Source organism: Bos mutus, chromosome 7, assembly GCF_027580195.1.
Source record: "Bos mutus isolate GX-2022 chromosome 7, NWIPB_WYAK_1.1, whole genome shotgun sequence".
Lineage (NCBI taxonomy): Eukaryota > Metazoa > Chordata > Mammalia > Artiodactyla > Bovidae > Bos > Bos mutus.
In genome coordinates, this window is record NC_091623.1 from 97,129,928 (window position 1) to 97,155,031 (window position 25,104).

Genomic DNA, 25,104 nt, shown 5'->3' on the forward strand with positions numbered 1-25,104 from the left:
TGTGTCAAAGCTCTGGGCTTGCTGTTAGAAGATCCAGATGTTACTTCGTCTCTGTGGACTTGACTCAGCTGCAAAGCTGGGGAGGAGCTGACAGTGACGGAAGTTCACTAGGTAATTTCTAAGTGTGTTTCGCTTTTACTTTCACCTATTAGTTCGCTACGTAAGGGGTCCGGGCTTCCCAGGTGCATGTGTGTGTGCTTCACTTGTGTCTGACTGACTGCAATCCCATGGACTGTAGCCTGCCAGGGGATTTCCCAGGCAAGAATACTGACATTTTCTGTGATTGTGATTTTCATCCTGTCTGCCCTCTGACAGATAAGGATAAAAACATCTACTTCTGCTTTATTGACTACGCCAAAGCCTTTGACTGTGTGGATCACCACAAACTGGAAAATTCTTAAAGAGATGGGAATACCAGACCACCTTACCTGCCTCCTGAGAAATCTGTATGCAGGCAACAGTCAGAACATGGAACAACAGACTGGTTCCAAATTGGGAAAGGAGTACCTCAAGGATGTATATTGTCACCCTGCTTATGTAATTTACATGCAGTGTACAACATGCGAAATGCAGGGCTGGATGAAGCACAAGCTGGAATCAAGACAGCCAGAAGAAGTATCAATAACCTCAGATATACAGATGACATCACCCTTATGGCAGAAAGCGAAGAACTAAAGAGCCTTTTGATGAAAGTCAAAGAGGAGAGTGAAAAAATTGGCTTAAAACTCAACATTCAGAAAACTAAGATCATGGCATCTGGTCCCATCACTTCATGGCAAATAGATGGGGAAACAGTGAGAGATTTTATTTTTGTGGGCTCCAAAATCACTGCAGATGGTGATTGCAGCCATGAAATTAAAAGACACTTGCACCTTGGAAAAAAAGCTGTGACCAACGTAGACAGCATATTCAAAAGCAGAGACATTACTTTGCCAACAAAGGTCTGTCTAGTCAAAGCTGTGGTTTTTCCAGTAGTCATGTATGGATGTGAGAGTTGGACTATAAAGAAACCTGAGCACCGAAGAACTGATGCTTTTGAACTGTGGTGTTGGAGAAGAGTCTTGAGAGTCCCTTGGACTGCATGGAGATCCAACCAGTCTATCCTAAAGAAAGTCAGTCCTGAATATTCACTGGAAGGACTGATGATGAAGCTGAAACTTCGTTACTTTGGCCACCTGATGTGAAGAACTGACTCACTAGAAAAGACCCTGACGCTGGGAATGATTGAACGCGAGAGAAAGGGACCATAGAGGATGAGATGGTTGGATGGTATCACCTACTAGATGGACATGAGTTTGAGTAAGCTCTGGGAGTTGGTGATGGACAGGGAAGCCTGGCGTGCTGCAGACTATGGGGTGGCAGAGTCAGACACAACTGAGCCGCTGAACTAAACTGAACTGAACTGAATACTTTAGTGGGTTGCCATTTCCTCCTCCAGGAGACCTTCCCTACCCACAGATGGAACCCAGGTTTCTTACTTCTCCTGCACTGGCAGGCAGGTTCTTTACCACTAATGCCACCTCACTTCCTAAGTGGTTCAGGGGTAAAGATTCGCCTGCCAATGAAGGGGACACAGGAGACGTGGCTTCTATCCCTGGGTCAGGAAGGTCCCCTGGAGGAGGAAATGGCAACTCACTCCAGTATTCTTGCCTGGAGAATCCCATGGAGAGAGGAGCCTGGTGGGCTAGGGTCCACAGGGTTGCAAAGAGTTGGGTGCACACACATGTAGGGGGTCCACAAACTAGCCTGCAAGCCAGACCATGTTGGCACCTGTTCCTGGACACCTGTAAGGTAACAATAACTTTTACACTTTTAAATGGTTGGAGAAAAAAAATCAATAACATGTTGTGACACATGAAAACTCTCTCACATTGAAATTTTCATACACCTTTTATTGGAACACAGTCACAGTTGATTTGTTTCCATATTACCTATGACCTATTTCATGCCAAGAGGGCATAGTTGAGTAGTTGTCAGAGACCTCATAGCCCCCAAAACCAAAAAATATTTGCTGTCTAGCCTTTTACGAAGAGTTGACTCATTGGAAAAGACTCATGCTGGGAGGGATTGAGGGCAGGAGGAGAAGGGGACGACAGAGGATGAGTTGGCTGGATGGCATCACCAGCTCGATGCACCGTGAGTTTGAGTGAACTCCGGGAGTTGGTGATGGACAGGGAGGCCTGGCGTGCTCCAATTCATGGGGTCGCAAAGAGTCGGACACAACTGAGCGACTGAACTGAACTGAACTGAGCCTTTTACAGAAAAAAATTTGCCTACACCTGCTACATATATATATATTACAGTCTGCCTGCTTATTTTGGGTTGACCCATCTCTTTTATATGAGGTGTATGCTCATCAGGTATTTTTCATAATGTTATGATTACAATGCATAATCTCATAAACTGTCCGGCTTTCTAGGAGGAAGGACTGTTTGTTTTGCTCACCACTGGAATGCCAGTGCCTTACACAGTGCTGGTGTATAGCAGGTGCTCAGTAATCGTTGTTGAATAAACATTCTAACACCAGTGCCAAGCCAGTCATTTCAAAACTCCAAAAGGGAATTTTTCATCTGGTACAAACCAATTTGCCAATTTCAGTGATTTCCATTTTTTAAATATTATTTTAAAAAACTTTTTTGCTGACCAACATCTTCCCTGCACAAAATTCCCATCGAACTTTAGAGAAGCAATGAAAAGAGAATTTTTTAAAAAATGGAATCCCTTTTCTCCCTTATAGAGAATATACTAAAAATACTGATAAAATTGAAATGGCTTCTGTCTTTTGCAACCGTTGCGCCACGTTTTTAAAATGACGATTATTGGAGTCCAAGGAAGGGTTGCCATAGCATTGTGCATAATTTAAGCACAGCAGCAAAAGATACCAGCATGCGTGCCGAGCAAAAAGAGCGTGTGAGGGGAAAAAAGTAAAATTTTGCGTTCTGTGCACAGTGTCGAACGTGAACGTATTGCACGTTATGTTGCAGATTTACTACAGCTGAGTCATTTCGGGACACTAGTGTGTGTTTCCAGGAAAAAAACGGGAGGAAGGAACCAGGCTGAGGGGCTCACCGGGTTCCCCCAGGCACTCCCAGCAGCAGACACCGGTTTTCCGCGGCGGGCGGCGGCGTGGTTAAAAAAAAAAAAAAAAAGTGCCGCGGCCCCTTTAAGAGCCACAGCACCTTCTCTAAGATACCATCTTGCACCAGGAGTTCACGTAAGCTCTCTACCTACCTTGCTAAATCCCTCCTCATTTACTGGGTACGACCGGCGGGCGGGCCGAACGAGCCTTTTCATTGGCTTTGCGCGCAGGCCCTCTCTTTCCTATTGGTTCCAGCGCTCGCCACTCGACGCTATCTCCCCCCTCTCCTGTGCCGTCGGGCTAGGTTGAGCGAGGGCTCTTGGGTTAGTTCCTGTTAGGCCCCGGCCGGGGGAGTAGATTGAAGTCCTCTAAGATGCCCGGTGGGCTGAGGCACCCGGAGCTGTGAAGAAGGCGTGAGGAGGCGGCGGGGGGCGACTCGCGGCAGGCCCGAACAAGAGCGGCGGCCGAGCCCGCCTTCCCTGCACCATGCTCATAGAGGATGTGGATGCCCTCAAGTCCTGGCTGGCCAAGTTACTGGAGCCGATGTGAGTGAGGCAGGCTGGGCCGGGGCTGGCGAACGTGGGCGTTGGGGGCCCGCGGGGGCGTGGGGGGAGGGGAAGCGGCGTGGGGGAGGGCGGAGCGGAGGGGCAGCGGTCGGGAGGTCCTGGCGACGTCTTCTCTGTAGTACTATCACCATTGTGGGGGGGTGGGGGGAGGAGAGCAAGGGACGTAGAGGCGGTGTGGCTCTGGGAACTGGGCGGGGGGGGGGGGAGGCGGGGAGGACAGCGAGGGCTTTTGAAATACACATTTTGGGGTGCTCAAAAGGGTAGCGGGAAGTGAGGGAATTTAAAATACTGCTCTTTTAGAACTGAGAGAGTAATCGGGGCTCTTGAGGGATTTTAGAATATCGGGATCTTGAAGGGAGTAGCAGGATATCAAGGGTTTTACAAACAATATTATTCCGGGACTAAACGATCTAGAAGCGGAGTATTGGGGACCTTTTGGAAGCATGAAGGGAGAAAAGGAGAGTAGGGACATTAAGGGCTTTAGAGCGATTACTGATGAGTTCTAAGGGTTCAAGAATATTGAATTAAAATACGGTAGTGGATAGGGATTTGTGGACACTGAAGTGTTTTGGGAATTATTAGGAATTTGATAAGCCTATTAAGGGATGCTATTATTGAGGAGTTGATAGTGCCAAGAGAGCTGATGATTTTTAAATACCATTAGGGGTTGGGAAAAGTAAGGTTTTGTAAGTTTGACTGGGGGTTGAAAGGACTACTCGAGTATCTAATATTATTGGAGGACAGGCTGAAAGGGGTATACCGGCAGCACCAAGGGATTTTTAGATGCAGGTATTGCAATAATGAAACGGGTAGTGGAAAGAAAGAGTTTTGTAACTACTGAGGATTGCCGTGTAGGATTATTGGTGAGTGGCTTGTTTCTGATATCTGGAGTAGTATGGTGGAAATATTGTTGGGACCCTTGAAATAAAGGAATAGCGAAGATATGAACTTTCTGTTGGTTTTGTAACCGTTTTAAAGGGATGAGATGGTGAAGTGTTAATTTGGGACACTGGGGTATAGGTAGTCTCTGAAAGGTATCTCAGTGAGGGAAGAGGAAAAGCTGGAGGGAGGGTGGGAGGAGGTGATAACTGACTCTCTTGGGAAAGAAGGCATGGGAAGGGAAGGAATCATTTGCTGCCCCTTTGTCATTTCTACTTAATACTTTTCTTCCTACTGGAGGTGAGGGCTTTCTGGCTGAAAGAAAAGGAGTAGAAGAGATGAGCAGGCTTTGATTCATTAGATCAGATAATTTTAGTGGAAAAATTGAGTTTTTGCAGAGGTGGAAATAAAGGGTAATTCGGGAGGTGTGGTGAAGTTGGTTGTTAGGAGACTGCTGCTTCCCTGTTTGTCTCTTTCCTTGTGCTCCTGAGAAATCCTGTTAACTAACTTTTGATGTTTTGCTATTTCTGTTTCTTGGGTTGGGATGGTAACACCTAGGAAGACTCATTTGTAGTCCAGTGTGTCAGCCTTGTGAAGATGGTAGGATGGTAAAGTGAGACAGCATTAAGGGAATTTTGATGTCTGAAGTGGTATTTGCTTTCTGAGGATATGTATATGACTAGAGCACAGGTATGAATGAATGTACACTAAGGGCTTCTGAGTTTTACATTAGTGATGGTCTAAGTAATATGCAAATGACTTCTGGGCACACTTAAAAGTTTTATTGAAGAATATGGGCCTCTTGAGTGTGCATCATACTTTTCTTACATACAGTATCAAGATTGGAGCACAAAGGTGGAAATGGATTGTGATGAAGGTGGGAAATCATGAAGTAGAGTTAGTGAAATTGACCATATATGGAAGAGGCTAAGAATAGAAAAAGGTCTATTAAAATATAGAACAGGAGAACCTTTGTGTTTTTAGTTGGATGGTAGATGCTTTTGAAAGTATTAAATGTTGGTAGTACTTTTGAAAGTATTAAATGTGTATTTTATGTCTTCAGAAGAAGGTGACAAGTTTTAATATTATAGTTATTTTTTTAAAGCTCCCTAAAATGTTTTGGTCTGGGTAATATTTTTTGATTTTTTTCTTATTGTCAGAATTTAGTTTGGGAACTTAAGTCTACCTAGGGTGCTTTCACCAGTTTTTTTGGACTATTTATACTGATTTTATTCATATATATTCTGTAATTTTTATGGGTAAAAGTTATCTTTCAAAATGATTAGTTTCCCCACTTGTTTTGAGTTATATCTTCAACATAAAGGTCACATCATGTCTCTTTTAAATATTATTTTTGTTACTTTTTTAGTGTTAAGAAAGATCTAAAATCACTGCTTAGACTTAATAATATAGATGATCTTCCTAGAACTACAAAATTACAAAATAAATACTTATTTTTAACTCCTATAGGTAATGGATTTGGGTGAAAGTGTTAATAATAAGCAGTAAAGACAAGTGGAAATGTCACATATATTCTCATTCTTAGTATGTTGTCATGGGAGAGTATTTTTTGTTTAGACATCCTAAAATGTAAGAAATGATATGCTGAAGTGGGTTGTATTTGTAAGTTTACTTTTTGCATATTCCAGATTCAAGAAAATTTTCATGGGAGATTGGCATGTTGCTACAACACAGCATTTCAGAGCAGTTGTCAGGCTTTCATATAATGTAGTTGCAGTGGATATGTTTTAATCAGACTGTAGCTATGTACATGATTTCCTGTTGCACTTTCTTATTTAGCTTAATTTAAAATTTTCTAAATTTAGGGAATTCCCTGGTGGTCCAGTGGTTAGGACTCTGTGCTTTCACTGTCGTGGACCTGGGTCAATCTCCATTCTGGGAGCTAAGATCCTGCAAGCCACATGGATGCTCCCCCAAAAAAAAGTAACTGAATTATAAAAGGTTTTGATTTTTAGGGATTTTTAAGTGTGGTCCACCTTGTCATTAGTGAAATGAAGTCAGGTAACAAAATATTATGAAACCAGTCTAGTTTGTATGTGTTTGTGCCCCATAGACAAATTAGAAATCTCATACTGTTAGAGCTTATCTGTTTCCACTCCTTTTGTAGATGTGGGGCATATCTGTTACCTTATTAGAGGAGGGACAGGGGGAGGGAGACTAGAAGAAAGCACTCCTGAACTAGCTGTGGGCCACCTAGTACCATTTTCATTGGCAGTGCAGTAAAAGGGAGAGAAACCATCTTAGTCCAGGAGTTTATCTCTCTTCCTACTGCTGTATGAACAGACTGAACACAGATCTTGTTTGGGGTCCTCATCTTCCTTCTGTTTCAAAATCTTCTAGATATCCTAGTTGTAGAGACTATGTAGGGATTATACATGAGTAGGACATGTCATGATTTCTTTTTATTACAAATAACTGCTCACTTGAACTATCTGGACTCCTTAAAGATAAGGTTCTAAGTAAATTTAGAGGATAAATCAGCCAGTGGAGAAATTTCTACAAGTTTAGAAAACATTCAAGCAAGCATTTTAAAATAACAAACATGCATTTCTACCAAAAATGTTGTCTTTAATGAGGAATGTTTTAAGTTATTTTTATTTTATATATATTGAATATATATAAGTACATCTAATTCACTGCTGCTTATTAGGTTTATTGTAAAAATTTGTCGTGTGATAATAATTTTGTAATGTATAAAAATACCAAATCACAGTGTTGTACACCAGCAGCTAACATAAGTGTTTTAAGTCAATTTTACTTCAAAAACAAACAAACAAACTCATAGAAAAAGAGATCAGATTTGTGATTACCAGAGGTGGGGTTGTCTTTACCAGAGGAGGAGAGTTGGATGAAGATAGTAAGTAGGTACAAACTTCCAGGTACAAGATATATAGTACTAAGAATGTGAAGCATGATTAATATAATTAACACTGCTGTGTGTTACATATGAAAGTTGAGATAAAATCCTGACTTCTCATGACAAGGAAAAAATGTGTTTTTTGTTTTTGTTTTGTATCTATGTAAAATGAATGTTCACTAAATTTATCATGGTAACATTTCATATATGTAAGTAAAATTATTAATGCTGTACAATTCAGACATACATAGTTCAATTATATCTCAAACTGAAAGAAAAAAAAAAGCTATGAATAACCAAAAAAACTTGCCTTGATACATGTTTTGAAGAGAGTGATAGGGTTTGTAATACTTTCTGAACAGTTGCATTCATCCGTTTATCTGTCATCTTTCGGTAGAGCATCATTGTGCGATGCAGGGCATTTAGTTTCTAGATCTATATTTGAGTCACTGACTTTGGAGAGTTTTCTTACCTTTCTGTGTTAAACAATTAATTATATTAACCTTTTACCTATCTTGCAATAATGCAGACTATAAAAAGTATTTTATGTACCAGAATCATTAAATATAAATGAATTTTATGGTTTTTGAAATGTGAAAATATATTAAACTCTTTTTGCAAAAATACTTCTTAATACTAGTGTTAAGTCCTTCTGCTGCTTACAGAATAATCAGTCTAGTGCATGACAGATTCTCATTGCAGGCCCTAGACAAGAATTGGTAGAGAAACCCATCAACCTGATGTGCAGTTTCTGTGAGTTTGGGTCATATCAAGGTCTTTGTTAAAAAAAAAAAAAAGCTGTAAAACATTGACTTTATGTCATTTCTGAGTATGATGGAAAAGACACAATAATGTTCATTGGGATGATTCTATTGACCCAGTGGTCAGGGGGTGTGTATTTGGGTTGAACTCTAAAGTTTACATGCTGTTTGTACATTTGCAATCCATACCAAATTAATTTTGACTAGAAATCTCTGCAGTTGCTCAAATGGGAAGAAGAATCACCATGTAGCAGCTTGTTAGATCTCACATCTTGATAAATGAACTGCAAGGATAAAATGAGTATTTTGTAGGTATGTTCTTAAGACTGAAAAGTACTGATAATTTTCTAAAGCATATGTAGTAGATTCAAAGAATTGATGTCCCTCTAAAGTTCTGTGGGACGTGTTTAAGAAGACCACTCACTATTTCATAGAAGACTTACTCTGGCACAAACACTTCTTGGCAAGTTTTAGTATACTAAGTTAGGAACGTATTTGTTCTTATGTTCTTTGGTGTGACTCCTAAATATTTCTGACTTCATTCTCCCTGGCCCATTTGCTGTAGGCTAGGAGCCATATATTGCCTTCATAGCCTTGTTTCCTACCAATGTCTTGTTCATCCTCTCACAGTGTTGTTACTTCATTATTAATCTCTTTGTTTAGCCATTTGATATTTTGTACTATAATTATTATTTTTTCATTTCCTTGTGACTGAGGGGCAAGGTCTGTCTTGTTCAAAGTAATTCCATTACCCAGCAAGAAGGTTGGCATTTCCTTAACATTTAGTAAATGTCTAATTAATGTCCTCATGTGTATTTAGGTTGGTCACAATTAGAAAAGTATGATTTTTTTTTTAAAGTAGTCTCATTTTCTGAGTGTGCTTAGCTGGTGGCTACTGTGCCAGGGTATCGCAATGGTGTCTGCAACTGAGTAACATCTATTTTTCCCCTCCAGATAAATCTAGGGGTATTTTCTTCCACATCATCTTCATTCATGAAAGCCCCTAAGTAATGATGGGGAATGTGAAAGCTTTCATTTGAAAAGACGTGGAAGTACCAATATTTTTGTTTCCTACACAATAGTAGTAGTGCAGTAGCCAGCAGCTAGGCACATTGAGAAAATCAGATTACTAAAAGTATCTGCAAGGCTGAGTTGATAGCTCAGTGGATGTGTTAATACCCGCAATCGTGATTTCATTAAGAAGAAAAAAGACAGATTTGAGATTTTTACAGATAAGACATTCCTGGGCAATATTTCTATTAACTTCTCGTGATAAAAATTCATTCTAAGCAATTTTTATTCTTTTAAATAAAAATAGATAATAGAAACATGTTTGTAGAACAGTATGCAAGATGTGAATTTTAAAGAATCCTCATTTGTAACTTCCATTAAACTTTAGGAAACTTCTTATGGTTCTTTATTTTAACTGAAAGGTGATTACCGATGAGGCTTAGAATACATTAATTTGTTGTGCAGATAAACATTAGAAAAAATGTATATGCTGTGATAGATTTTACTTGCATGGAATTGACACTGAGTTTTAGTTCCACAGGTAAGCTGTCTCCCTGGTTTTGAATGGATCACTTGATTTGTCTTTACATATTTACAAATTTAGGCATCTGTAAAATGAATAATAATTGATCATGGTATTAAGGGGTTTCCCAGGTGGGGCTAGTGGTAAAGAACCCACCTGCCAGTGCAAGAGACATAAGAGATGCGGGTTTGATACCTGGGTTGGGAAGATCCCCTGGAGGAAAGCATGGCAACTCACTCCAGTATTCTTGTGTGGAGCATCCCATGGACACAGGAGCCTGTTGGGCTTCAGTTCATAAGATTGCAAAGAAACACAACTGAAGCGACTTAGCACATGCACACACATGCTATTAAGACCTTTTAAAGACTATAGAATAGTACTTTTTGGTGGATATTATTACCTTTCCTAATCTCTTTGTTATAATGGAAGCCCCTTTTTGTCTAGAAACATGTGTTTAACATGGCCATGGCCCCATAATTTTAAAACCTCTTTCCAAGATATACTTTGTCCCTATAGTTAGGCAGAAATGAATTTCCATAGCTTTGGTTATAAATGAGAGCTAAAAGGGATTTTTTAAAAAAATTAATTATTTTGGCTGCACTGGGTTTTAACTGCAGCATATGGGATCTTTGATCTTTCATTGCAGCATGTGAACTCTTAGCTGCAGCATGTGGGATCTAGTTCGCTGAGCGGGGATTGAAACCCAGATCCCCTGCATTAGGAGATTGGAGTCTTAGCCACTGGACAACCGCGCAAGTCCCAAGAGCGAAATGATTTTAATACTCTTTGGGTACTGTTTTTGTGTAAGAGAAGTAGGAAGTGGCCCTGCATTTGTCTTGTAACCTATCAAGGGTCTTAGTCATGCTCATATTTTTGTGACATACTTCTGAAATTCTCTTTGGTCTACTATTAGTATTGGTATCATGTCCGTGTCAGTGAAAGTCTCTGAGTCATGTCCGACTCTGCAACCCCATGGACTATACAGTCCATGGAATTCTCCAGGCCAGAATACTGGAGTGGGTAGCCTTTTCCTTGTCCAGGAAAGTTGGTACCATAGCTACTATTATAGTATGGCTACTACCATAGCTACTATTACAGTATAGCTACTATAGTAGCTATACTATAATAGTACCTATAATAGTAGCCATACTATAATAGTAGCTATATTATAGCTACTATAATAGTAGCTATACTATAATAGTAGCTATAATATTATAGCAGTTAAAATAGTAGCTACTATAATAGTAGCTATAATAGTAGCTACTATTATAGTAGCTATTATAGCTACTATTGGTATCATAGCTACTATAATATTTTAATTGTCAGATTTAAAAGAGTATGGTAAGTGGTGATGAAAGAATAAATAAGAGCAATCATAAAGGTACAAAAAAAATCACAGCAACAAACTTCCCAATGTATTTGTTTCACCATTCAATTGATGTGAATCATTATTTCAGACTGGTGATTTCCTTCATTCTTAGTGCACTTTATGGATACATAGTCAGTTCAGTTCAGTAGCTCAGTTGTGTCCGACTCTTTGCGACCCCATGAATCGCAGCACACCATGCCTCCCTGTCCATCACCAACTCCCAGAGTTCACTCAGATTCACATCCATCGAGTCAGTGATGCCATCCAGCCATCTCATCCTCAGTCATCCGCTTTTCCTCCTGCCCCCAATCCCTCCCAGCATCAGTCTTTTCCAATGAGTCAACTCTTCGCATGAGGTGGCCAAAGTACTGGAGTTTCAGCTTTAGCATCATTCCTTCCAAAGAAATCCCAGGGCTGATCTCCTTCAGAATGGACTGGTTGGATCTCCTTGCAGTCCAAGGGACTCTCAAGAGTCTTCTCCAACACCACAGTTCAAAAGCATCAATTCTTTGGCGCTCAGCCTTCTTCACAGTCCAACTCTCACATCCATTCATGACCACAGGAAAAACCATAGCCTTGACTACACGGACGGCCCTTTGTTGGCAAAGTAATGTCTCTGCTTTTGAATATGCTATCTAGGTTGGTCATAACTTTCCTTCCAAGGAGTAAGCATCTTTTAATTTCATGGCTGCAGTCACCATCTGCAATGATTTTGGAGCCCCCCAAAAATAAAGTCTGACACTGTTTCCGCTGTTTTCCCATCTATTTCCCATGAAATGATGGGACCAGATGCCATGATCTTCGTTTTCTGAATGTTGAGCTTTAAGCCAACTTTTTCACTCTCCACTTTCACTTTCATCAAGAGGCTTTTGAGTTCCTCTTCACTTTCTGCCGTAAGGGTGGTGTTATCTGCATATTTGCGGTTATTGATATTTCTCCCAGCAATCTTGATTCCAGCTTGTGTTTCTTCCAGTCCAGCGTTTCTCCTGATGTACTTACTCTGCATATAAGTTAAATAAACAGGGTGACAATATACAGCCTTGACGTACTCCTTTTCCTATTTGGAACCAGTTTGTTGTTCCATGTCCAGTTCTAACTGTGGCTTCCTGACCTGCATACAAATTTCTCAAGAGGCAGGTCAGGTGGTCTGGTATTCCCATCTCTTCAGAATTTCCCACAGTTTATTGTGATCCACACAGTTAAAGGCTTTGGCATAGTCAATAAAGCAGAAATAGATGTTTTTCTGGAACTCTCTTGCTTTTTCCATGATCCAGCGGATGTTGGCAATTTGATCTCTGGTTCCTCTGCCTTTTCTAAAACCAGCTTGAACATTAGGAAGTTCACGGTTCACATATTGCTGAAGCCTGGCTTGGAGAATTTTGAGCATTACTTTACTAGCGTGTGAGATGAGTGCAATTGTGCGGTAGTTTGAGCATTCTTTGGCATTGCCTTTCTTTGGGATTGGAATGAAAACTGACCTTTTCCAGTCCTGTGGCCACTGCTGAGTTTTCCAAATTTGCTGGCATATTGAGTGCAGCACTTTCACAGCATCATCTTTCAGGATTTGGAATAGCTCAACTGGAATTCCATCACCTCCACTAGCTTTGTTCATAGTGATGCTTTCTAAGGCCCACTTGACTTCACATTCCAGGATGTCTGGCTCTAGATGAGTGATCACACCATCATGATTATCTGGGTCGTGAAGATCTTTTTGTACAATTCTGTGTATTCTTGCCACCTCTTCTTAATATCTTCTGCTTCTGTTAGGTCCATACCATTTCTGTCCTTTATCGAGGCCATCTTTGCATGAAATGTTCCCTTGGTATCTCTAATTTTCCTTCAAGAAAATTAGATCTCTTCAAAGATCTCTCGTCTTTCCCATTCTGTTGTTTTCCTCTATTTCTTTGCATTGATCACTGAGGAAGGCTTTCTTATCTCTTCTTGCTATTCTTTGGAACTGTGCATTCAGATGCTTATATCTTTCCTTTACTCCTTTGCTTTTCACTTCTCATCTTTTCACAGCTATTTGTAAGGCCTCCCCAGACAGCCATTTTGCTTTTTTGCATTTCTTTTCCATGGGGATGGTCTTGATCCCTGTCTCCTGTACAATGTCACGAACCTCATTCCATAGTTCATCAGGCACTCTATCTATCAGATCTAGGCCCTTAAATCTATTTCTCACTTCCACTGTATAATCATAAGGGATTTGATTTAGGTCATACCTGAATGGTCTAGTGGTTTTCCCTACTTTCTTCAATTTCAGTCTGAATTTGGCAATAAGTAGTTCATGGTCTGAGCCACAGTCAGCTCCTGGTCTTGTTTTTGTTGACTGTATAGAACTTCTCCATCTTTGGCTACAAAGAATATAATCAGTCTGATTTCGGTGTTGACCATCTGGTGATGTCCATGTGTAGAGTCTTCTCTTGTGTTGTTGGAAGAGGGTGTTTGCTATGACCAGTGCATTTTCTTGGCAAAACTCTTATTACTCTTGCCCTGCTTCATTCCGTATTCCAAGGCCAAATTTGCCTGTTACTCCAGGTGTTTCTTGACTCCCTACTTTGGCATTCCAGTCCCCTATAGTGAAAAGGACATCTTTTTTGGGTGTTAGTTCTAAAAGGTCTTGTAGGTCTTCATAGAACCGTTCAACTTCAGCTTCTTCAGTGTTACTGGTTGGGGCATAGACTTGGATTACTGTGATATTGAATGGTTTGCCTTGGAAACGAACAGAGATCATTCTGTCGTTTTTGAGATTGCATAGGAGCTGTTAAATTTAAATGGTCCCATTCCTTTGGCTGTAAACATGCTTTTTGTATTTGGTGCAGAATTCTAACTATCATTTATTAACAATCACTGGTTCACTCACATTAAACAAATATTTAGAATCTATAATCTTTTCTTGGTGTCTACTCTTACCTTCTTATAACTATTCATCTTGAGTTTTATCAGTGTTACATCAAAATGTATTTCATCAGAAACAACCTAATTCTGCATTTGTTTTTTAGAGTCTGAATACTAACCATATGTAGAAGATACCTGGATTTGTTTAACTCACCTCATTTTCCAGTAATCTGAGTTTTGCCTGTTTCTCACTGGAAACCTCATATTCTTACCCAGTGTTATACCTGTTAGGTCGTGAGACTCCTCGAAGGTTCCCATAAGATCAGGGAAAATAACATTGCTTCTTTTCTGTTATTCTTAGTTATTTAAATAAAAAAATCCTTTCTCTCTGTGTTTAGAATATAATTGGAGATGCTATATGTCCATTTTAGAATTTAGCAGTTGGATTTATTAAGGTAATCTGTTCATAATTCTCCAAAATACAATCGTTTTATTTAAGGATCCCAGTTTTCTTTTAATTAATACATAACTCATCATCTGTGTACTTAGACTCCTAGTGCACTCTGACATTTGCCCATCATTTTTTTTAATTAGTTTTGAGTTTTGTAAAATTGGTAGAATTGAAATTTGCTCTCAGAATTTGGTGCATAAATGTTTTAAAAGTATACACTAGAAAGGAAGTAAGGGTGTTGGTGTTGTTTTTTACTTACTAATTTCATACATTATTGGAAATGTGATTGATACCTTGAGCTGAAACTTTTTTAACTTTCTGATTTATAGTAGAGGCCCAAGGATCATAGAATAAGATTAGTATTTTATAGGGATATAATCATTTTGCTTGCATAATGATTTTACCTCCTGTCATTCTGAGTTTTTTCATTTTATCTTCACAACAGTACTGTGAAGCCACAAAGGATATGTGATACTTAAATGTACATTTATGGGGAAAATAGAATATAAATATATAAGAGTGTGTATGTATATTTTTTATAAGAAGAAAACTTGCTATTACTTGTAATATATATAAAATGTTAAGTCTGGCGGATTGCTGTACATTAGGAGTTGGCAACTCAAGGATCTTGTGCTGCCCTGGCATAAGAGATAACTTAGAATGTCAAAGTCAGGTTACTACTGACTAGAAAAAAAAGTGATGTAAATAAAGGTTATCTCTGCTGCGCTTTCACCACTTCTCTTATCCTTCCTGTTCTAACGCCCCAATCTTTTCTTTCTTCCTAATAGCTGCTGAAGTGTTTGCCAATAAAATTTAAGGTGACATGCTTTTTGTGTTCTTACTTTTTGTCTTAAAATGATCCTTAAGATACTCACTGAGAAGATTAGAGGTAGAAATGGCCATTTTTAGATGTTGGTGCTTGGCATTACAGAGAATGGAAAACTGTCCCATCACTTCCCCTGCTTCATTGATCACTCAGAACAGAGAGTTCCTGAGCAGATGTACAGCGCTTCTACAGCCTGGGAGTCAAGCTGCACCTTAAGAGTCCATTGCCATCCTTTCCCTATTACCACTAAGAGCAAATAAATGTAGATTCAGTCCTAAGTTCTGAGTATAATTGGAACATTAAAAATAGGAGGCACATTATTTTATAAAAATAAGCAGGAAAAGAAAAACTTAACTGTATTATATTTATAAATATGTTCTTTGTTAACGATAGTTGCCTGTGTTTGCAGTCATTTTTTAAAATAAAATTTTTTATTGAAGCCTTCCAAAATAGGGGTGGTTTCGTTAATGACATCAGTATTTGAAAAAAATGTTTAAAAATACTTGTTTTCTCTTTGTCTAACTAGATGTGATGCTGACCCTTCAGCCTTAGCCAACTATGTTGTAGCACTGGTCAAGAAGGACAAACCTGAGAAAGAATTGAAAGCCTTTTGTGCTGATCAACTTGACGTATTTTTACAAAAAGGTAATTATTATAGGCCTTCAACCAAGTATTTGAATAGAGATTTTAAATTTAAAACTTCCTGATAAAATCTTAAAGATAAAGCTTGAAAGGAAATGAATTGGTCAGAGTTCTTTAAATACTTGAATATACCTATTCATGCTTAATTATTTATTGTGTATTCGGCAAAACTTTTTTCCCTTTCCTACTCTGCTCCTCTCCGATATTGAGGCAGTTGTAATTCAAGTACTTTTTAAGTGAATGAATCCTTGGAGCTTGTGGTAGAGCCTAGTTAATGGTTAAAGAGTAACAATTTTAAAGATTCTTATTCTTACTGTTTATTAAGACAATGAAGGTAACTTTTTCTCCTTCTTGACTGGGGCTTCTTGATATGCAAGAAGAAATGGGCATGCTCCTCTTCTCTGTGTGTCTTTAACTTCTCATCTTCTTAGCAAAATCTTGTTCCTAGTCTGCGGAGCTTCCTGGGGGCCTCCCTGCTGCTTGTCTGACCTCATCTCCTACCACTCCCTGTCATTTGTTCCATTCTAGCCACATGGACCACCTTGCTGTTTTGTTCAGCATGGCAAACATGTTCCCAAATGAGGGCTTTTGAACACTGTTTTACCCTTGCTTGAAACACGATTTCTCATGGTTTCTGGCCTCTTCTCAAATGTCATCTTCTCAGGGTGGTTTCTCTCTCCTCTTCCCATTTTTGCTTTATTATTTTTTCATGGCATTTGTTACTCCCTGTCATGTTATATGTTAATCTGCCTGTTTATCTGTGTGTGTCTCTCTCCACCTCCCGTTTGTCTTTTCCTTTGTTAAAATTGGAGACTCGAAACCTACAGACTTGACATATAGAAGATACTCAATAAATACTGTTGAATGGACAAACAGGAATGTGGATATTTTATATTTAGTAATGAGAAAGGATCCTTTAGCTCAAGTATCTTCTGAAAAAGAAAAGATAGTCATATGACTTCTCAGTCTGAAACTAAGGATTACATATTTTTTGTCCATTTTTAAGGCTTTTTATACAAAATTAATATAGGATTCTTTCAGTACAGATGAGTATTTTCTAAATGTATTAATTAATATTGCTTAGTTTTAACTAAAGATAGTAATGATGTGTGTATCTTTTAAATTACAAAAGTAATACATGTTTTAAAAAGTGCTTTAGAAATACAGATGCATGTGAAAACAGTCTTCTGATCATAAAGTCTTTCAAATGGTCTGATTAATTTGTCTTAAAGTTATGTGTAAGAAGAGCTTACCATTTTATAATCATGGAAATGCTTACTGCACAAATTAATAACCTAAAAAGTTTATGAAAAGATGCTTTTCTGAAGAAAAAATTTGACATTTTAGAAATAGTTATTTGTATAAAACGTGTAACAGTTGTGGTGTAAGCAGAATCTGTATTATACTTTTAATATCCTCTTTAGTTCTTCCTGAGGGGTAGGACCCTTGGAAGTGACTTAAATTTGGTTTAAATAACATAATATAAATATCTTGACATTTAATTTTTAATAACTTCCTCTGGTTCTCCCCATTAAAGAGTCTGAAAAAGTTACAAAATAGAGCAGCCTTTTTCATGTTTTACTTAAAACACAAAATGATATTTTCATACCATTCTCATGTCAAAATTTATTTTTCAACTAATTTAAAAATAAATATTTGAGTATGCAATTTAGTTAATCTAACAATATAAAGGTATATCATGAAAGTCTTTCTCACCTCATCTGATCCCTTCCCACCCCTAGTACATTACCTTGTCATTTTTGTGTCCTTTCAGAGTTCTCTTTAATGCAAATATATATGAATACAATATTTAATTTTATATCTTGGAGCGTTGATATTATCAGTACTTATTCTTTTTATAGCCTCTGTGTGTTATTGTTTGATTGTCATATGATTTAGTCTCTTATTCATGGAAATTTGGGTTGTAGCCAATCTTTTACATACTCAAACAGGCAATCTTGCATATAAATCATTTTGTACATGTGCAAGTATCTTTAAAGGGTTTTAAACCCCAGAAATGGTTTCTCCCCCGTAAGGGTTAAACTCATTTTTAGTTCCACCAGCTTTGAATGAGATGTCCCACTTTCCTCAATTTTGCCAATAGAGTGTGTTGTCAAACGTTTGGTTACCTACTAGTCATTCCTCATTTCCCTTTGTGTAACACTTACATATTATATTTTCTCCTTAGAAACTTCAGGTTTTGTGGATAAGCTATTTGAAAGTCTCTATACTAAGAACTACCTTCCTCCTTTGGAACCAGTTAAGCCTGAGCCAAAACCACCAGTCCAAGAAAAAGAAGAAATTAAAGAAGAGGTAATGTAAAGTTTTCTTTTGCTTGCAGGGACTTCTTAGCTCTTATTACCAGTATCATCCTCAGTTGGTAGTTGACCTCTGTAAAAGTTATTCTCTTTTAATTGGACATAGAGAACGGACTGATGGGTTGCACGGGGGGAGAGGACTGGGAAAGGGGTGGAGTGGGAGTTTGAGATTAGCAGATGTAAACTTTTATATACAGAATGGATAAGCAACATAGTCCTACTGTACAGCACAGGGCACTATTTTCAATATCCTGTGATAATAAACCATAATGGAAAAGAATATAAAGTGTGTGTGTGTGTGTATATATATGTAACTGAATCACTTTGCTGTACAGCAGTAATTAGCACAACATTGTAAATCAACTACACATCAGTTAAAAAAAAAGAATGGGCTCCCAGTATGTTTTTTCAGGTAATGGAAATACAAAGAAACTTTTCTTCTATATTGGATAATGTATAATTTTTGGTTTAAGTTATAGGTTAGGGAATTCTGGCGGTCCTTGTTAGTATAGTGGTGAGTATCCCCACCTGTCATGGGGGCCCAGGGTTTATTTCCCTAATGGGAAGGCAACATGCCCTTGGGCTTCCCTGATGGCTCAGATAGTAAAGAATCTGCCTGCAATGTAGGAGACCCAGGTTTGATCCCTGGGTTGGGAAAATTCCCTGGAGAAGAGAATGGCAACCCACTCCAATATGCTTACCTGGAGAATTCCATGGATAGAGGAGCCTGGTGTGTTAAAGTCCATGGGGTCGCAAAGAGTCGGTCAGGACCGAGTGACTAATGCTTTCACTTTAGGGCTTCTCCGATGGCTCAGTGGGTAAAAAACCTGCCTACAATGCAGGAAACATGGAAAGAAGATGCAGGTTCGATCCCTGGGTCAGGAAGAATCCCCTGGAGAAGGAAATTGCACCCCACTCCAGTATTCTTGCCTGGAAAGTCCCATGGATAGAGGAGCCTCGTGGGCTCCAGACCAGGCTACAGTCCATGGGGTCGCAAAGAGTCGGACATGACTGAGCAGCTAAGCATGCAGCACTTAGGACTCCGTGCTTTCATTGCTGAGGGCATTGGTTTAATCCCTGGCCAGGGAAATTTTTTTTAAAAAGGTATAGGTTACATCTTTGTATAATAAGTTAAAATTTTTGCAGCATGTGTCCTTTTTTAGAGTCACTGAAGGTCAGTGGATTGAAAGTGTCTGTTTGAAAGATAGCTCCTTTGAGTGAGGAAAATTACATTATCTTGAGTTTTGAAAGAACAGTTAAAGAAAAAAAACCAAATTGTTACACTATTTCATTTTGTATCTTTGCAGTGAATCCTAATTTTGAAAATTGTGGAAAATGGATTTCAGCTTCTATGTATACTACCCCAAATGTCTGGCATTTTTTCCATTTTCTTAGCTTTTATACATAACTTAATTGTTATTACTGACAAATAATAGCTTGTAGAATAGTGTGTACATATAATAGTTTAAAGTAATTGTTAGATAACATTGAAAGGAGGAAGTTGTCTTTTTTGTACCTTCAGCCACTTGCCATCCTCATAAATATTTAGTAGGTATCTCTAAAAGGTTATATTTTTAAAGCCTCCAAATATTCTTGTATATAAAAGTAACAATAACTCCTTAATATCAGATACCCAGTGTTTAAATTGCTTATTGTTCGTAAATGTCCATTTTTTTCCCCATTTGTTTGAGTCAAGATCTAAATAATCAAGTTGGCTGAAGTGTCACTTTTTTTTTTAATTCCTTCTTACATATTCCCTCTCACTTCCTTCATGCCAAGGTTACTGCTACTCTTATTTCTAATACAGTATGAAGAAGTGAAGTTGCTCAGGCGTGTCCAACTCATTGCCACCCCATGGACCGTAGCCCACCAGGCTCCTTGGTCCATGGGATTTTCCGGGCATGAATACTGGAGTGGGTTGCCATTTCCTTCTCCAGGGGATCTTCCCGACTTAGGGATCGAACCCAGGTCTCCTGCATTGTAGGCAGACACTTTACTGTCTGAACTACCAGGGATACAGTGTATTCTTGTTTTTTTCAGTTTATGTAATAAGAATCATACAGACTTTTTTAAAATCTATACAAATCAAGCATTTTATTTATATAGCAAGAAAGCACTCATTTGTTCTCAACTTAAATATACTTGAGATTAAAAATCATGTTTGACAATGTACTGCAGGATGCTGAATAAGACTTCACCCATATTGCTTTGGATTTCTTTGTATATTTTCCATACCCATAGGAATAATTAATTTAACTTCCTTAACCTACTGGATGCTCCCTGGATGTAAAAGTCTTACACTCTTTTGTCTAGCTTCCTTAGCTTATTTTTACATGAGATTCATTAGTATTGTGCATGCCCTTTTGACTTTTTTAAACAGCTTATTGATACGTAATTCACCAGCTTTACAATTCACCTATGTAAAATATACAAATGTGATAATTTTCATTGTATTCAGAATTGTATAACCATTTCCATAGTCCATTTTAGAACATTTTCAGCATCTAAAAAAGAAACTTCATGCTCATTAAGCCATTACTTCCAGGTCTTCCAGTCCCAGTCCCCACCCCAGGCCATATACTAAACTATTTTCAGTCTCATTAAATCTGCTTATTCTGGACATTTCGTATAAATAGAAGTACGTGGTATGTAATCTTCTGTGGCTGGCTTCTTCTGCTTAGCATAACACTTAAAAGGTTCCTCCACATTGTAACATGTATCAGGACCTCTTTTATTTTTCATGGCTGAATAATATTCCATTTTATGAATATATCACATTTTCTTTATCCAGTCATCAGTTGATGGATATTTGTATTAATAGGCAAATAGTTAGTACTTTTTATCTATCATAAATAATACTGCTATGAACATTCATGCACAGGTTTTTGTTTGGCTTTATGTTTTTATTATTTTGGGTCCTTTAACTTTTGAAGAATAGGTTTTCCTATTAGAAAAACTAATTATTAGTTTAGAAAATTACTTCCCTAAAATTAGGAAAATTCAAAGAGGAAATTAATAGATGTCCATTAAAAAAAACTTTAGAGAATATACAAAAGCAAAAAGAAGGATAAAGTTCTCCAAGTTGATATCTTTTAAGTCTCTTTATATCTTTTAACCCCCCGCTTCCTACTTACTTATATAACTCTCTTCTTTTCATCACCCCCTTTTTTCCCTTAAATTTTATTTTGCTGAAGAAACTCAGTCATTTGCTGAGCAAGTCATTTTGCTCAGCAAAAAACTGAGTCGTTTGCTCCAGACGCTGGAGTTTTTTACTCTGGATTTTGCTGATTGCATCCTCTGTATTTCCTGTGAATTGGTAGAGAAAATGATTTTTAAATATAGTTTAATAATTGTAGAATGTTTTTGTCAGCAACATATGGTTGTCATATTGTGGCTGCCATTTTATGTTGCCTGGATTTTACTAAATTGTTATCTTCTGTTCCATTCACTCATTTCCTGATTTGTGCATTTTTAAACGAGCCTCTCATTAGATGGGCATTTGTTTAGCTCTTCCAAATGTCTTCATTTGTCTTAATTTCCCTCTAGTAAAGGCCATATATTTATTTTTTTACTTATTTATTTTTGCCTGTGCTGGGTCTCCGTTGATCATGTAAGCTTTGTGTAGTTGCAGGGGCTACTCTCTAGTTGTGGTATGTGGGTGTCTCATTGAGATGGCTTTTCTTGTTGTGGAACACAGGCTCTCAGTACCTGGGCTCAGTGGTTGTGGTGCATGGGCTTAGTTGCCTGAGGCATGTGGGATCTTCCCAGACTAGAGACTGAACCCGCGTCCCCTGCATTGGCGGTGGATTCTTTACTACTGGACCACCAGGGACGTCCCATGTATTTGTTTTGAGATTAACTTGTGTTTAAAAAATTTTAATAGAATCACTAGTTCTGTATTTCTGGTCAATCTTGACTTCAAGTTTTAAAAGAAGCCTTAACATTTCCAATAATTCTGATACCATTTTTCCATAATTCACACGAAATACTTAGTTTTATAGCAGTGGTTAAATTAACCATTTGTTCCTTAAACTTTGTCTGTGAAATAAATCTAAAGTTCTCCTCAAATGAATTATATTGTGAATATATTTTATAATTAGGAAAACACACAAACCATTTTACTATATGATACTTAGAAGTAGAGATTTGTTATTTTTACTGTTATATTTTAAAGAATGAATTAGTTTTCCTCCTACACTGCTATTAGGGTGAGATTTAAAATTTAACATATTGCTGTTAAAGTAATTTCAACATCTTTTTTTACTTCTTCCTGTTGGCCAACTTTGGGGGATGTGATTTGATTGTAGTATTTAAATATATTTATGCCCTCTCTTGTGGCCAGAAAGATTTATCAGGTGGATGTGTTTTATAGTTTATGGAAGAACTGTTCTTGTTTCTAATGAATATTTTCTTGTAGGTATTTCAGGAGCCAGCAGAGGAAGAACGAGATGGCAGAAAAAAGAAATACCCTAGTCCCCAGAAGACTCGTTCAGAATCTAGTGAACGAAGGTTTGTGTTTATCTTTAATTAGGAAAACATTGATAACTCACTTTCCAGTTACCTTATAAGGACATTAGCAGGATTTTTGACATATGCCCTACTCCTCTCATTGTAAAATGATTAAAGACGTAATTTTTTTTTCCATTCCCTGTGTTTTTTGTCTTTGTCATACTTTCTCTTCTTTTATAAACAATAATCATTATGTGCTTTCCCCAGGAGCTCAGAGGTGGGAGCAGTCTCCTTAGAGAATATTAATGAAATGTTCCATTTGGTTAGGGGTGCTCAGTATTAAAATTGTCCATAGCATTTTATATTACAAGTAGTGCAGTTTATATCTTGATTCATCAGCCTACCATCAAAAAATTAGTTTTTGTTTAGGAACTCTTTGTTTTGAACTTTTTGTCTTTTCTAGTTTTAAATATGTTTTTCCTTTTACCCCTCCCCATGCTTTGGATTCACCTCTTTTTTTTATTTCTCCCCACCCAGTATACTTGAAGGGAATGTTTTTTCTTTTTATGTAATGGATTAGAGGAATTACGCAGTGGTTTTACGGCTCTCTGGAAAAGCTTAGAAGTTACGAATTTTGATGAATCACAGAGGATAATTCATATTCCAGATTTGTTTTCTGTCCTGGTTTCTGTAGTGTACCTATGGCTTTCATATCTGTATATTACAGGACACGGGAGAAGAAAAGAGAAGATGGCAAGTGGAGAGACTACGACCGGTACTATGAGCGGAATGAACTGTACCGTGAGAAGTATGACTGGAGAAGAGGCAGGAGTAAGAGCCGGAGTAAGAGCCGAGGCCTGAGTCGAAGTCGGAGTCGAAGCCGGGGGCGCAGCAAAGACCGGGATCCAAATAGGAGTGTTGGTGAGTCCAAGTGGCTTCCCCCTAAAACTCCATAGTTGCTTGTCTTCTTGTATCACAGGGGTGTCAGAATCCCTTTGATGGAAACATTGAAGGCAACAGGAGAAGGAGGCGGCAGAGGATGAAATGGTTAGATAGCATCACTGACTCGATGGATATGAATCTAAGCAAACTCCGGGATATAGTGAAGGACAGGCAAGCCTGGCATGCTGCAGTCAGTCCGTGGGATCGCAAAGAGTCAGACATGACTTAGGGACTGAACACCAACAAGCAACCTTTAATACATCTGAGCAATGTAAAATCTGGAATTGTGTCACAAAAACTTGATTTTTGTTACAAAGTCAGGGCTCTGTTCTCAGGGTGGAGTCAAAGGAGTTTGTCTAAAAAGAAGCCATTTGTTCATGTATCATAGGACATGTCTAAATTTAAGTCATTTTGTATAATTGAAACATGTGTCCTTTAATCAGCAAAACTATTACTGGTGGGAGAGGGTTGTCTCTTTCTGTACCCACACCCCCACCCCCTGCCTGAAAATAATTGATTTGCTTTAAGGTTGGCTAGAGTATTTAAAAAGAAAAAAATTGCGGTAGATCAGTTTGAAAGTCAGTTCTTAGCATTCTTACTAAGTCAGTAGAGAAACTGATCTTTCTTCATTATGTATTGATGTTGATATATCAACATTGTTGTTGTAAAAGATGATTTTATACAAGTTACTTGGTCAAGACCCATCACATTGTTGATGTTCCTGGTTTTAGACTATAGTAATAATGAGAGCACTTTAAAATATGGACAGCTCGGTAAATTTACTTCAGTATTCTCATCTTGCCTTTTCTGTGAGAAAATACAGTTTAACAATATAGAAATCTGGTCTTACTTGTTTCTTGTCTTTGTCTCCAAAGCAGAACATAGAGAAAGATCAAAGTTTAAGAGTGAAAGGAATGACTTGGAGAGCTCCTATGCGCCTGTGTCTGCACCGGCTCCGAACTCTTCTGAGCAGTACTCCTCGGGGGCGCAGTCTATTCCCAGCACTGTGACTGTGATCGCACCTGCGCACCACTCTGAAAACACAACGGAGAGTTGGTCTAATTACTATAATAATCATAGCTCTTCCAATTCTTTTGGTCGAAACCCACCACCAAAGAGGCGATGCAGAGATTATGATGGTAAAACTTCTCTTTTATATTGTACCCCAGAGTACTAGTAAAGTAAATGTTGCTAGTAGTACATACCATTTCATTACAGTCTGGATGTTATTAAAAGGGATGAGTGAGGAGGAGAATCTCTTTGGCATATGCTTCTTTACTTGTTGGATGTAATAGTTTGGCTCTTGTTAACAAAGTGTTCAGATTTGACCCTTTAATTTATGTTTTGTTTTCCTCTTTACTTCCGACACTGTAATTACACTGCAGAATTTGGTAGACACTAGGAATGGTCATTTTTTTGTGTGCTGTTTGACCCTGGGGATTTGTTAAGCATGTATAACCTACTTACAGTTTTAACTTGCTAACTTTCCATTTGAATGAATGGATTGGTGTTAATGTGTGCATTTATTTTAGTTTTTTATTATGGGAATATTTTAAATATTGACAAAAATTC

The 25,104-nt window shown here is 38.2% G+C and overlaps 1 protein-coding gene across 1 annotated transcript in view; it reads left to right on the top strand.

Annotated features, from left to right (window-relative positions):
- The first annotated feature begins 3,364 nt into the window (after window positions 1–3,364).
- RBM27 (RNA binding motif protein 27) overlaps window positions 3,365–25,104 on the top strand; it is a 60,812-nt gene continuing 39,072 nt past the window's right edge. Inside the window, 6 exon segments of the mRNA XM_070374557.1 lie at window positions 3,365–3,624; window positions 15,708–15,826; window positions 18,012–18,136; window positions 22,559–22,650; window positions 23,318–23,511; window positions 24,411–24,671. Coding sequence (XP_070230658.1) covers window positions 3,566–3,624; window positions 15,708–15,826; window positions 18,012–18,136; window positions 22,559–22,650; window positions 23,318–23,511; window positions 24,411–24,671 — 850 coding nt within the window. The 5' untranslated portion in view covers window positions 3,365–3,565.